Raw genomic sequence first — 16,121 nt, forward strand, 5'->3', positions numbered from 1 at the left:
TTGCTTGTTTATGACCTCTGGGGTTGCTGGATGCACTCCTTTGTAGTTCTGTTTTATTTACCCCAGAAGTGCATGCTTAATTAGCTTTTGTAGTGTAACTTTGTCCCCATTTGTTGAAATGCTCAGAGATAATCTGATTGGTTCTTACAAATACAGTGTAAAAAATTCTTTTGTGAATAAAACGACCTGGGCCGGAGGGTGGGCAGGGATTATTATTATATGCACCCTTCCCAGAGTCTTGCTGGTTCAAGCCTCTGTGTGTATTGTTATTAATCAGAGTTCAATCCTTCCTTTACTTTGGGAATGCCTCACTTCACCCACCTATCGTCCATCATCCTTGACAATCAGTCCTCCAAAACATCCTTAACATACTATTCTTACAGTTTCCTATAATCTGGGGATCTCACTGAAGCTTGTAGCCTAAACATTCTGATTTTATATGCCCTCATGCTATGCAAACAATCCTTCAGAGATAGATAGGCAAGTAATTTTGTAGTCAGAGTTTGTAGTTCAGAGTTTCACATAAGGAACCATAAAGATACAGAAAAAGAAGAGTCAAACTATTCATTTATACATCGCTAAAACTAATTTTATATCTCAAGTTGGTAACGTGCAAACCACATAAAATGCCAACATAAGAGCTAAATTGAAAGAGAATGGTCTTAAAGGAATGGCACATAGCTGGATTAATGAACATTTTTATATCAATGGTAAGATTACGAAAATATAACGTAAAATTAAGGAAAACAGCCTTCATTTGGTGGTACAAAGCTCTGTGGTAAGAAAATGTTGTACTACAATTTACATACAATATCCAGCTACAGATATGGCCACCAGCTCTTTATGAAGAAAACCACATTTATTTAGGATTTATTTAGGATTTGAGCTCCTAGGAGTCATCATTTCACACAGAGGAAAAGGAAATAGAGAGAAATAGAAATACTCATTCTGACTGAGTTATTGTGAAAGAGACAGATAGAAATAAATTTATTCAAGCTCTACAAGCAATGGTGGGGGTGTTTGTGGGTGCTGGAGATGATGAAACTGTGCCATGCAATGCCACCTATGATGAGGTCTCCTTTTTATTATATTCATGAAGTGGATGGTATGGATTATGGACATGGCAATGTGTGCACTGTATACCATGTGAGGAAGCAAACACACCAATATCAATGAAGTTCTTTCAGCACAAATTCTCCAATATCCAACTATTTCCATTTTTGAAGGCTCAAGTCTAATGTGTAAAATATCATAGAGCAGCCTGCATATCTCACTCTCTAACTGTAACTCTAAATGTTCTAATTTATACAATCCATCACAGCATGCTATGTTTTCTAGTGGTGGTTGCTAACATGCTGATGAATTTGACAAGCCCTTTTGATAATAAGAAGTGAAGTTAAACACCAGCTCAAAATTTGTTATTCCCTGTGAAATTACTGAAGAAAATACATTTGTCCCCTCTGAAAAGAATTAACCCCCCCCCCTTTACTTGGATTAGAAGGGACACGGGCTTATGTTGGGGGAAAAATGCAGTATGTTATGAAGTTTGCATTTAGTGGATCTTGGAGTTTCCTGACCCAGAAGGGCTGTGCTGGTGTAATTCTTTCACCCTGGCTGAGCTAGGGATCAGCTGCTGTAACTTAAAATGGCATAAATCCAAAAAGGGTGTGTTTGGAGAAGTGGTGATGGGTAGGAGTAAAGAAAATGTAAGTAAAGTAAAGTAAAGTAAAGAAAATGTGTTCATTGTTTGTCATGTTTTATTCTACCTAATCCCACAGATTTCACATAGAGGTTTCAGTCACACACAGTAAGCTCCACACTGCAGACTATAGCTAAATGCACAGACATTTCAGTTACTCAAGTTTTCCTTCTTATTAGTTGTTCCTTGTTATTCAATTCCGGCCTGAGCATAATGATGTAACATTTTGGTGCAAAAATGCAACACAGCAAACCAGCACTAGAGGCCAAGATAGAGAAAATCTCCACTGCAACCATGTACTTTCCCTTGGAGCTCAGGTAGGATGGAATAAAAGACAGCCACACACTGCAAAAGACCAACATGCTGAAAGTGATGAACTTGGCTTCATTGAAACTGTCAGGTAACTTCCTGGCAAAGAAAGCCACAGCAAAGCTGACAATGGCCAGAAAGCCGAGGTAGCTCAACACACAGTAAAACATAGTTACAGACCCCTCGTTACACTCCAGTACAATTTCCTCAGCAAATGAGTGAATGTTGGTGTCTGGGAATGGGGGAAAGGTTACCAACCAAACAGTACAAATTCCGTTTTGGGCAAGGAAGCAAGGTAACATAATGGAATTGGTCAGTCTTTTCCCCACCCACTTCCTCATTCGAGATCCTGGCTTGGTGGCCATAAAAGCCAGAATCACTGTGATAGTTTTTGCCAACACACAAGAAACAGCCACCGAGAAGATGAGACCAAAAGCAGTTTGTCGGAAGAGACATGTCACCTTCCCAGGTTGGCCAATAAATAGCAAAGCACACAGGAAGCAGAGCAGAAGAGAGATGAGGAGAATGTAGGTAAGGTCCCGGTTGTTGGCTTTGATGATGGGAGTGTTGTGGTGCCTCACAAACATTCCTAGCACCATAATGGTGATCAAAGATAGGGCAGAAGCCAAACAGGATAGACTGATCCCCAAAGGTTCTTCGAAAGACAAGAAGGTTATAGCCTTGGGAATGCATGCATCTTGGTTTTTGTTTGGATAGTTTTCATTACTACATTCATAGCAGTCATTCTGGTCTGAAAAAAAGGGGTCTTAAGCTTAAAAAGTCATGAACTGCACCAACACATTGATGCTCTGAAGTGTCTGTTCTCAATTGTTTTATGGTTTTATGGTTTTATGGTTTATAGTAGCAAATTTACAGTGGTTATGAGAACTCAGGAGAGTTCCATATTTGTTGCTTATTTGGGTTGCCTTTGGAGAAGTTTGCAATTTGTTCCATGAGGAAATGAACTCAATATATTTAAAATAATTCACATACCCTTTTCATTGTATTGTAAGTTTTCCAGAGTTCTGGGCATATAAAACAAAATAAAAATTATATATTATATTATAGTATCCCAGAGATCTGAGGCTATATCACAAATAGCACTGTGGCAAGTTCGTGGTTTCACAAACAAAAAAGTTTGAGTTATAAAGCAAGGACTTATTGATGTTTCTTTAAAAAAACATTCAGGAAATTTCAAATGGATAGCATGCTCCCACTGACTCTTTTAAGGCGCTGTACCGACAGAATACATATTTAGCAAGAACATGAGATATTATCCCAATTGAAAGGAAGTTTGTCATGCCAAGCCAATTGGGTGTTTTAGGGTTTTTAATATATAGAAACTGAGTAAGCATCCAATGTATGTAGAACTGAACTTGACTTAAAAGTCTAACCAGGAATTGAACATGAACTGTTGATGGAAATAGAATAGATGGGAAAGTATTAGAATTTTTTTAAAAAGTATTATTTTATTGTGAGCAGTAAAAGAGGGAGGGGAAAGTAGCATCTTGAAAGGGGGGGCGGAAAGTCAATTTTATAAATTGTGTTAAATTTGAATAAATTTGTTGTTAATCTGTTGAAAATTTGGAAAATTAATAGAAATTAATTGGTGAAACAAGTAATGGGCCAGACAGACTCAGAGGAGGAGCCCACACTCTTGCCACAGTCTGTCTGCTTGGAATTGATACACAGGGGGAGGCTAGAGGAGCAAGGCGGGGCCAGTGGCCAGTTTCCGCAATGGCTCCAGCTGAATGGGATGAGGCAAAGAACTCTGCTGTGCTGTTACTTTCTCTGAATAAAAGCTAATTGCACTTCATGCCTCATGTTCTTTCCTGCCATGTGGATGACCTGTGCTTGCCTGAAAGCTCCTTGACATATATCCAGAAGTGGTTTTAACATCATGTTAAAGCTCAAGTATAATGTGAAATGTAGCAGTCAGACAAACATTTTGGAAATGGAATAGTTCAGTTATACAAAATATTACTTACCCCTTTGTTCTGAAATCTCCCCTTCTGGACATGGGATGCAATCATAGCAGCAAAATGGCTCTCCCTCCTTCATTTTCTTTCTAAAGCCAGGATTGCAATGCTCAGTGCATAAAGAAAGAGGCTGTACCTATTTCAAAAGGAAACGACAGGATTTTAGAGAACAATAACATTGGAATCTTAATGATATGAGGGCTTTTATATGATATTGAAGTAGCATGGGAACTACTCTTCTAAGGTTTCATTTTGTGCTGCTATGCTAAACTTGGAAATGCTGGGAGGTTGATGGGGAGAAAAATAAGCATGTTCCAGACCCAACTGCTTTGTGCTTCAAGATGGGTGCCTATTGTAGGATAATAATAATAATAATAATAATAATAATAATAATAATAATAATAATTTATTATTTGTACCCCGCCCATCTGGCTGGGTTTCCCCAGCCACTCTGGCCAGCTTCCATAGAAACCAAAAATACACTAAAATATCACACATTAAAAACTTCCCTGAACAGGGCTGCCTTAAGATGTCTTCTGAATGTCAGGTAGTTATTTATCGCTTTGACATCTGATGGGAGGGCGTTCCACAGGGCGGGCGCCACTACCAAGAAGGCCCTCTGCCTGGTTCCCTGTAGCTTTGCTTCTCGCAATGAGGGAACCGCCAGAAGGCCCTTGGCACTAGGATGGGTACTCATCATGGGAACATAGGAATAGTTCTGCCACATCAGACAAAAGGGCCCTCTAGACCAGCATTGCCTTCTCACAGTGGCCATGATGGCAGCTTTCTGTCTCTTATGCCTCTGAATGCCAGTTACTGGGAATCCCAAGTTAGGTAGGGCTTTCGATAGTTGATCACTGTGGTAACAGGATGGTGGACTACATGTGCCATTGGCCTGATCCAAATGCCCAGAAGCAGGAACCGAATGCACCAGCACTCTCTACTCATGGACCTCCAGTGATGGTGAATGTTGGAAGATTCAGGAGCCTGACTTCCACAGGAGGCAGTGATGGCTACCAACTCAGATGGCTTCGGGAAAGGACAGGATGTCAGTGGTCACTCAAAACTGAAATATTTTCCAAACACAAAATTGGATCCTACCTGATTAAACCACTTGTGCCATGTTATCACATCCTCACTGATGCTGAATGCTTGTTCTGGAGGACCCTGGGGATCTATCTTCCCCACCTTCACTCTATGAAAGGTTTGGTTTGGGGAGATAATCCAGTTGATAATATCAAATCCAGCCACCAACTCCCCATTGTGGTCTAAGGAGATCTTATCCCCAGCACTGTTGTTAAAGTGGATACCTTTCAGAAAATGATGCAGCTTGATTCAAACAGAAAAGGGAAAAGCTTAGAATAATTGGCAGTTTCATGGAATCTTTAGCCTTAATTGTGTGGTACTTGGAGTTTTCTTCAGAAAAGGAGGCAAATTTGTTCCAGTTTGTTCTTGGTTATGTGAACATTTCCAGACCTACAACTGTGCATGTGAAGGTTCCTTATTTACAGGCAGTAACATTCTTCACACAAAGACTAATTACTGAGCTACTCTGCAAACCCTTGCTTCCATGTTGACAAACCTAGAGGCAAGAATACCTAAATTGGACTTTTGAGACAGATATCTCTGCCAGCTACTTAACGAGCAAATGTTTACAGCAGCAGTTTTTCAATTTATGCAGTGACTGAATTCTTCCAAATAAATTTTGAGTCCTGAAAATTATAATGAGGCGTCAAACAAATGCTAGGTTAAAATATTCAGAGTGTACAGTCCTGTGGCTTTCTGAACAGATGAACGGTACTCTACAAACCAAAGAAATTCTCCTACTTTATGGACTTCCTGGTGTGGCGTGCTCAGCGATGGGTCAAGGGAAAGTGCTTTGAAGCAGTGGAACACACCCGATCACAGTTAACGGGAACCAGGTGATAGTGAGGGCGACGCTGACTCCCCAGGAAAGGTTTGAGAGGAGTTCTCAAACCGAAGGGCACTGAGTAGTATGGAAAGGGGTTTCCCATGGTTTTGGCACTATATAAGTGGAAGAAGATGGGAGAACCTCAGCGCAAAAAGGGGGGGCATTCCCGACTGTGAAACGCCTCAGGACCCAAGCAAAACAGCATCAGGTCTCTCTGAAATTAAGACTGGGATATGAAAATCTATGCTTCCCAAGGAAATTACCAGTTCACAACTAACAGAAGAGGGAAGTAAGTGACTTTATATTTACATTAAAAACAGAAGCGCAAGGCAGAGAGATAAGAGGTCCACCTCTGCGCAGCTTTTAATATTGTGACAGAAAAGCTTTACGAAAAGGAATGCATCAACAAGAAGCAAAAAGCATATCAAGCAACCCCGGTAGTGGTGAGAATAACATCAAATATAAACTTTCATGTGAGCAGTCCAATGTGGAAGGAGAAAGTAAAGGAGGAATAGGAGAAGCAGTGAGAGAAAAGCGGAAAGTTAGACAGAAAGCCAGTGTGAAAGTAAACCTGCACGCAGAAACTAACGGCTGGGGAGCTTCTCCAAGGCTTTGAACAGCAGAGGGAGGTACGTGGGGAGTTGTGGAAGCAGTGGCGAGCGATGGAGGAGAGGGAGGAACAGGAAGACAAGGGATATGGAGAAAGTTTGGGCTACATACAAACAGAAGAAGAACATGGCCAATTAAAATTAAAAACCTTTGAGGAAATTAAACAACATTTTACTGGCTGGCTGCAATACCATCAATTAAATGATATATTTAATTAGGATAAAAAATTGGATTTGGGAAAGAAGAATCTAAATTACAAATCACAAAGAAAGTACTATAAAAAACTTATAATCTGTTGTTAGAATGGGAATTAAAGGATGAGGAAATAAAGGGGGTGATGGTCAGGGTCCCCCAGGATATTGGATATACCATTCAGATGGAGCAATGGAAAAAATTGTGGAAGCAAGACATTAAATTTACTGCTTGTTAGGCAATTAGAGAAAACCTGATGAAGATGATGTACAGATGGTATATGACTCTCGTCAGACTAGCCAAACTATACATATTAAAATCAAATAAGTGTTGGAGATGTCATGAGGTAGAAGGAACGATGTATCATGCATGGTGGGGATGTGGGAAAATAAAAAAATTCTGGAGCAATATTCATGAATAATTAAAAAAAATGTTTAAAACATTATTTGAGAAAAAGCCAGAAGCATTTCTATTAGGCTTAGTTTCAAAGGACAATTGCCTAGAATGTTGCTTTTGTTTCAAACTTTGCAAATTTTGGACAAAATGGACTGTTTCAAGAAGTGGCAAAAAGACATTTCTAAATTTGTCTGGCAGGGCAAGAAGCCTAGAATAAAATTTAAGATATTAACTGATGTAAAGGAAAGAGGTGGATTTGCCCTGCCAGACTTCAAACTTTATTATGAATCAGCAGCATTCTGCTGGTTGAAAGACTGGCTGCTTCTTGAGAATACAGACATTTTGGATCTAGAAGGTTTTAACAATGTATTTGGGTGGCATGCATATTTGTGGTATGACAAGGTTAAAGCACACAAAGCTTTTAAAAACCATATTGTCAGGAGAGCACTGTTTAATGTTTGGATTAGATATAAGGATTTATTGGAAAATAAAACTCCAAGGTGGTTGTCACCAATGGAGGCTAAGGCTCAGAGAAAACTTAACATGGAGGCCAAATGGCCAAAATACTGGGAAATTTTGGAACAAGAAGGGGACAGACTGAAATTGCAGAGTTTTGAGAAACTGAAAGATAAAGTACGAGATTGGCTTCATTATTATCAGATAATGGAGGTTTACAATACAGACAAGAAAGTTGGTTTCCAGGTGGAAAAATCTAAATTGGAAACAGAATTGTTAGAATCCAAAACTAAGACTTTGTCAAAAATGTATAACGTGCTGTTGAAATGGAATACTCAGGATGAAACAGTTAAATCTGTAATGATTAAATGGGCACAAGACGTTGGACATAATATTATGTTTGCTGACTGGGAACAGTTGTGGACCACCGGGATTAAATTTACGGCATGTAATGCCTTAAGAGAGAATATTATGAAAATGATATACAGGTGGTACATGACCCCAGTCAAGCTTGCAAAAATCTATCATTTGCCCGATAATAAATGTTGGAAATATATGGAAAATGAAGGTACATTCTTTCACCTTTGGTGGACGTGCCCTAGGATTAAGGCTTTCTGGGAAATGATATATAATGAATTGAAAAAGGTATTTAAATATACCTTCTTGAAGAAACCAGAGGCCTTTCTCTTGGGCATGGCCGGCCAAGTGGTGCCAAAGAAGGACAGAACTTTTTTCATGTATGCTACAACAGCAGCAAGAATACTCATTGCAAAGTACTGGAAGACGCAAGACCTACCCACTCTGGAAGAATGGCAGATGAAACTGATTGACTGTATGGGACTGGCAGAAATGACGAGCAGAATCCGTGACCAGGGAGAAGAGTCGGCAGAAGAAGATTGGAAAAAATTTAAGGACTATTTACAGAAATGTTGTAAAATTAAGGAAAGTTGAATGGTGTTGGATTGAAATTGAGTGGTTTCTAGCTGTAATGATATAAAGGAACATGGATGGAAAAAAAGGGTTTGGAAAATAAGGTGATATTATAAGCTGTAATGCTTTAAGTTAAGGATTTGCTGAACAAATAATTTTAAATGGAATACAAGAAGGCGGAGGTATGAGGCGGTCAGAGAAATTTGTTATTGAAAAGTATGTTTTATGAACTATATGTTTTTTTTAAATCTCTTTGTTTGTTCTTTTTTGTTTGTATAAAAATTTGGAAAATTTAATAAATATCTTTTTTAAAAAAATCAAAGGACATCCCTGCTGCCAGATTACTAATACCTAAAAATTGGAAAGACGACAAGTTTTCATCAGTAGCAGAGTGGCAATACAAGCTTTGTGAATTAATTGAATTGGCCAAAATGACAACAGCTATTAGATTCCAATCAAATCAGAAATTAAGAAAAGAATGGGAATGTGTGGAAGAATACATGACAAAACATTGTTCCAAAACAAATTCATTGATATGCATTGTCTGAAGTTCGTAAAGCTAAGGTTAAAAGATGAAAAGGGATTAATGGGGAATATGTAAATAACTTCTTTAACACAATATTAAAGGAATGAAAAACAATGGAAACTGAGCACGGGTGGAGGGAAGTCACAATGGTACAAATATGGAAAATAGATAGATTTATATATAGATAGAAATAGATATATATAGTCTGTTTTGCAAAGAATGGATAAAGATGTAATTGAATGTAATATTGCAAAATAAAATGGAAATAAATTGAAAAAAGAAAAGAAATACTCCTACATTATACTTTCATCTTTGCTAATTCATTCTTCAATTTTCAGTTAATAGATGTATAAAACAGATCCTGAGATATTTTTAAGGATTGACTTATGTTCATCCTTCCTTCTGAAAATAAGTACAACTTATATATAATATATGACTTCATGTAGTTAATAGTTGGAAATTAATTCCTAAAGTAAGAATTTAGATGGAAGATTTGCTAGTTTGCTAGAGATGCCTTTGAAAATATTATGTCTATATAACCATTCAGAGTTTGAAATGGTACATCATAATTTACTGTAGCTTTTAATAAAAGGGAGTAAGAGAATGCATAATATATCGATCTATGAAATGGTTTCTTTGATTCTTAGAAGACCCGTGTCTTCCTTGAGGGATCTAATAAATATATTGTGAATTCATTATTAGCAGCTTTTCATTTTTTTAAAAAAACAAGTGTTTCTGATATATATATCAGAAACACTTGTTGTTTTTTAAAAAATGAAAAGCTGCTAATATATATATATATCGACCTACACACACACACATTTCAGATTTTGTCCTTTTTGTCAGTTGATCATAATAAACACCAGATTAAATGATTAAGATATATAGACATGTTCAGTGGCTGGAAGCAACATTCACTTTTTCTGAACTGAGGCATTTTCAGAGCCACACCTTTCCCATAGCTGTTTTGAAACAAATTTTTAAAAATACATGTAAGCTAATTACAAATCTTCAGTGCCATGTCTGAATAGAGGCAAATGCAACAATTTCTTCTCAATTAACAGGATTTTCAAATAATTGAAAGAGTCTGAGTGCTTATGTGCTGAACAGATTTTCCAACCTATGGCCTTCATGACCATTTACGGCTTAGCATTTTCTCAAAACTTCTTCTACATTGTTGGTCAAACTATGCATTGTATCTCAAAGCTGCATTGAAGTGAACTGATATTGTCTGTAGCACCGAAAAGTTTAATGCAAATTGTTAATGTGGTATAAATGTATGGAAAACTAATAAAATATAATTAAAAAAAAAGATATTGTCTGTAGCAGTATCTCATATTAGTCATACTCTATATATGGCTATCACTGTATATCTTCTATACAGTTTTAGAAAGACTATCCACATTTTACCAGATACCAGGTTCTGGTAAAGGAAAGTGTTTATTCTATGGAAAACAGAACTGAAGCTTAGAGCTTCTATTAAGGTAAATCAAAGAACATCCTCCAGAATGGACTTGTTTAAACACTGGGTCAGAGGCAGATCTTTTGGCTTCCAAATATTGAAGGTCAATCTATCAACAATGCTGTTTGAATATAATTTAGAAAATTGTTGTATTCATCAGTCAGGAGAAATGTTGCAGAGGAACTTAAAAATAAAAGATGAAAATGAGAGAACAGGAGGAGTTTGGGGAGACTTTTTATTTTGCACATGGCAGCCTGCTATTACAACCACCTATACTGTATCATAAAACATAAGGATGTTTATATCATTACCTGCCATGCGTGTTTATCCTGAAAATTAAGCTCCCTTTTGTTCACCAGCAATTTGTGAATGAATCTAGATGAGCACATGGAATGTAAAGCGTAAGCCATAGCATATACAGCATTGTAGATGCTATAGCTATGGCCAGTCAAACTCATTTCAAAACAAGTCCCAGGTAGATTTTCCAACTTCTCTTTTCCTGTGCAAACATCCCCATCCATCTTGTTCAGAGCTGGGTCTGGGAACACACAGCCAAAAGCCTGTTGCCAGAAATCCCTGATAAAACCATCTCCTTTTGTGTTGGAAGGGTTTCTACTCTTAACAAATGACTTGAAACCTGGCAGGTCATTCGAGTGAATAGTGAAGGATACTACACCATGGATTATGTCTGTCTCCCAAGACTGTTGATAGACCATTGAAGTGAGCTCCATCTGGGCTGTGACTATCCACACTTTGCCTTTTTGTTTATTTGTTGGATGTTTTGAGAGATAGGGAAACCATCTCAAAAACACAATAAGATAAGATTCTCCATAGGCAACCACAACGTTAGCTTTGCTATTGATCACTGTTTCATGTATTTGAGATCCTTTCTCTAGTCTCTCATGAATGTCAGTGATAGTCGTAAATTTGCTGCTTCTTTCTATGAAAGCAATACAGACACCATTCCTGGAGAAGACTGGAAACACAGTATGTACAAATCTTTCTCCATATTCATCATTGGAAGTAAGGATCCCAATCCATATCCACCCAAAATGCAGAAGTAAAGAGAGAATGCCTGTGTACTGAAGAGTTCCTTTAGGGGCCATCTGGTAGAAGGAAAGACCTGGGGGTTTATGATTTATCACTGGAGCAGGGCCATAGATGAGCTAAACATAGATTTTAAATTGGATAGATGTTAGTATTCATATTAGCATTGTCACCACCATCTTCAGCATTTATGAAATTACATGTCACTTTCAGGAGCTTCAAAGTTCTTCACATGCATTACACCAGAAGTCTTTACAACTATTTCGTTCATAAACTATTATTTTTACAATATAGAAGTTTACACACTATGGATAAGAAATTAGTAATAGTGTTGGATGATATTGTAGCCAATATAAAGTGCATAACGGTTCAACTTGTTACTTCCTTCACAACTCCCTTTTTCTTTTTTTTAACCCAGCCGTGCTACATTTCACATGGGACTGGTAGAGTGAAATGTCCAACAACACTTGCAGCCAGAGCCAATGACAGGCAGAGCCATCTATTTTTAGTTTTGCCTCCAACCTGCTCTTTGTTGAGTTCTACAGGAGTGACATTGAGACTAAGGAGGAGGAAGCTCACAGGAAGTGCTTCAGGGACTAGTTGTAAGTAAGAACAAAGACAGATGATTGAAGGCAAACTGATGTTGGTGAGGAAGAGTCTCATTCACAGTTATGAACCAGACTCTACTGCTTTGACTATTACACAATACCAGCTAATGAAGGGGAAATATCTAAATGAACTGGGTGGGTTTATATTTGTATGCTCAAGCACAAGCAAATAAAAACATCATCATCATAATTTATTATTTGTACCCCGCCCATCTGGCTGGGTTTCCCCAGCCACTCTGGGAGGCTTCCAACAAAGATGAAAAATACACTAAAATGTCACATATTAAAAACTTCCCTGAACAGGGCTGCCTTCAGATGTCTTCTGAATGTCAGGTAGTTGTTTATCGCTTTGACATCTGATGGGAGGGCGTTCCACAGGGCGGGCGCTACTACCGAGAAGGCCCTCTGCCTGGTTCCCTGTAACTTGGCCTCTCGCAGTGAGGGAACCGCCAGAAGGCCCTCGGAGCTGGACCTCAGTGTCCAGGCAGAACGATGGGGGAGGAGACGCTCCTTCAGATATACTGGACCGAGGCCGTTTAGGGCTTTTAGGGTTTAGGGTCAGCACCAACACTTTGAATTGTGCTCGGAAACGTACTGGGAGCCAGTGTAGAGCCCTGCTGGATCAGGTCGAAGTCTAACATCCTGTTTTCACTAACCAAATGCTTATGGAAAATCTGCAAGTGGGATTTGAAGGAAACAGCACTCTCTACCCTTATGATTTCTAGCAACAGATATTTAGAGGCATACTGCATCCAACAGTGGTTTACATGTGAAATTAAATAATTCTTCATCAATATCAATTGAGGCTGAATCCTGAATTCCATTCTAGGTGTTCTGCTATTTAGTGATGTGGCTCTAATCATTTAGAAGAACTTCCTCATTATAACACTGGATACCCTTCATCAAACACCAGACTTGTAATATTTTCTTTACATGGAATTTGAATTTCTATGAAGGTTCCACTATGTTTTCAAGATCCTCATCCATAAACATGTTTCTTAGCTTAAACTTGTCTTTTACCACAAATACACACATTTCTGCCTCCAAACCATACAATTTTATCTGTATTTTGTTGTTTAGTCGTTTAGTCGTGTCCGACTCTTCGTGACCCCATGGACCAGAGCACGCCAGGCACCTCTGTCCTCCACTACCTCCCACAGTTTGGTCAAACTCATGCTGGTAACCTCGAAAACACTATCCAACCATCTCGTCCTCTGTCGCCCTCTTCTCCTTGTGCCCTCCATCTTTCCCAGCATCAGTGTCTTCTCCAGGGAGTCTTCTCTTCTCATGAGGTGGCCAAAGTACTGGAGCCTCAGCTTCACGATCTGTCCTTCCAGTGAGCACTCAGGGCTGATTTCCTTAAGAATGGATGCATTTGATCTTCTTGCAGTCCATGGGACTCTCAAGAGTCTTCTCCAGCACCATAATTCAAAAGCATCAATTCTTCGGCGATCAGCCTTCTTTATGGTCCAGCTCTCACTTCCATACATCACTACTGGGAAAACCATGGCTTTAACGATACGGACCTTTGTTGTCAAGGTGACGTCTCTACTTCTCAAGATGCTGTCTAGGCCTGTCATTGCCCTTCTCCCAAGAAGCAGGCGTCTTTTAATTTCGTGGCTGCTGTCACCATCTGCAGTGATCATGGAGCCCAAGAAAGTAAAATCTCTCACTGCCTCCATTTCTTCCCCTTCTATTTGCCAGGAGGTGATGGGACCAGTGGCCATGATCTTCGTTTTTTTGATGTTGAGCTTCAGACCATATTTTGCGCTCTCCTCTTTCACCTTCATTAAAAGGTTCTTTAATTCCTCCTCACTTTCTGCCATCAAGGTTGTGTCATCTGCATATCTGAGGTTGTTGATATTTCTTCCGGCAATCTTAATTCCAGCTTGGGATTCATCCAGCGCAGCCTTTCGCATGATGTATTCTGCATATAAATTAAATAAGCAGGGAGATAAAATACAGCCTTGTCATACTCCTTTCCCAATTTTGAACCAATCAGTTGTTCCATATCCAGTTCTAACTGTAGCTTCTTGTCCCACATAGAGATTTCTCAGGAGACAGATGAGGTGATCAGGCACTCCCATTTGTTTAAGAACTTGCCATAGTTTGCTGTGGTCGACACAGTCAAAGGCTTTTGCATAGTCAATGAAGCAGAAGTAGATGTCTTTCTGGAACTCTCTAGCTTTCTCCATAATCCAGCGCATGTTTGCAATTTGGTCTCTGGTTCCTCTGCCTCTTCTAAATCCAGCTTGCACTTCTGGGAGTTCTCGATCCACATACTGCTTGAGCCTTCCTTGTAGAATTTTAAGCATAACCTTGCTAGCGTGTGAAATGAGTGCAATTGTGCGGTAGTTGGAACATTCTTTGGCACTGCCCTTCTTTGGGATTGGGATGTAGACTGATCTTCTCCAATCTTCTGGCCACTGCTGAGTTTTCCAAATTTGCTGGCATATTGAGTGTAGCATCTTAACAGCATCATCTTTTAAAATTTTAAATAGTTCAAAGGAAGTAATAAGTGTAAAAAACCCCACATCCCACTTATACAGAGACATCTACACAGAATGTAACTTAACTGGGGAATCTTGTAGGGATCCAGTACAGTTGCCACATGAAGAGAAGTTAAAGGGTCTAATCCTCCGACAACTGCCATTAGTTTATTCTGGATGTTGCATATGTAATTGGGGGCAAATTTTTTCACTGTGGACATTAGCTGTATTGTGGCATGAAAGGTCCTCTTTGCATTGAAATAGCTGTCATAGATGTGGAAACCCAAGGTGTGATTGGGTAAAATCTGAGGGTCTTCATTGATCTCCTTGACTGCAAATGACAACGCCAAGATGTGCTGGTAATTCTTAGGCACTACTCTAAATGGAATATTTAAGTGAATGTAAGAAAGTATTTTAAATAGATTGTTAGAGTTACATTTTGAACCCCATGTTGCCCTCTCTCCCCCCTTCATATCCTTTGTTATTATTGCACTACTACTGTACACATTTCTTCTTAGCCTTAGGTGGTCTTAGCAAAAATGAAACAATTGAAGAATATCAGCTATTCTTCAGAATGCAACACTTTAAATACTAACATGTACTAAAATGAACTATGTGATTCAAAAACTTCAAAAGCTGGTATACCCTCACTCTAATATAGATAAATAGATGAAGACCACTATTGCTGTAGCCCCCCGCAACCCCACTCAATTAATCTATTTTTTTACTTTTATAAAATTGTTCCCGCTGGTTCAGATACCTAATTGAAACCAAAAACTTTTTCAAAAGTTACTTACGCAAGCTCTTCAAACAATACTGGGGGAGGTTCTTGAACAAAGGTTATTGAGCTGGAGATGATGAAGGTCTGAGAAGCCATGCCACCAATGATGAAGTCTCCCAGCTGGTGATACTTGTGAAGTGGTGGGTGTGGGTCTCTTAACATGCATTTAATGTTTTGGCACTTACATGCCATGTGAGGAAGTAGTACAATAATCAAGACTGTTAATGCCACCATTCTGAACACTAATCTTCTCTCTAAACAGTCTCCTATTCCATTTCAGGAGACTCAGGTGAATCCCTGTCTTTTCATAGTCTCTGGTAGCATACCTAAATGTTCTTGTGATTATTTATATCAATCTTTCTAGACTGTGGGAATTGTTTTGATTCTGACCATAGCAAATTCTCAGGGAGCAAGGAATTAATTACAGTCCTTTTCATAATTATCAGAGAAGATGATCAATAATTTAAAGTTGGTGCTCCCAATGGGAATTGCTGAAGAAACAATGTCTGTCATATCTGGAGAAAAAGTTTTCTCTTCCACATAGTTGGATAGGAAGGGATCCTGCTTGAGTTTGGAACTCAAACACATGAGTTGGGAATGATGCAGTGCATGAAGAGAAAACTGTTCCCTGTGGGGAACATGCAGATGAAGCAGACCCCTGCAGCCTGGAGGATTTAATTCTCCACTCACCAGCTGATGAGCAGAGAGTTAAATCCTGCTCAGTTT

General features: G+C 38.9%; 1 protein-coding gene across 1 annotated transcript; it reads right to left on the bottom strand.

Annotated features, from left to right (window-relative positions):
* Positions 1–1,857: 1,857 nt before the first annotated feature.
* Positions 1,858–15,557, bottom strand: LOC128398855 (vomeronasal type-2 receptor 26-like). Its single transcript, XM_053360115.1, has 6 exons — positions 15,412–15,557; positions 14,728–14,992; positions 10,782–11,576; positions 5,089–5,316; positions 3,997–4,123; positions 1,858–2,759 (listed from the first exon to the last, which is right to left on the bottom strand). The coding sequence occupies exons 1-6, from the start codon at positions 15,555–15,557 to the stop codon at positions 1,858–1,860; spliced, it is 2,463 nt and encodes an 820-aa protein (XP_053216090.1).
* Positions 15,558–16,121: the final 564 nt, after the last annotated feature.

This window comes from Podarcis raffonei, chromosome 13 (assembly GCF_027172205.1).
Source record: "Podarcis raffonei isolate rPodRaf1 chromosome 13, rPodRaf1.pri, whole genome shotgun sequence".
Taxonomy (NCBI): Eukaryota; Metazoa; Chordata; class Lepidosauria; order Squamata; family Lacertidae; genus Podarcis; species Podarcis raffonei.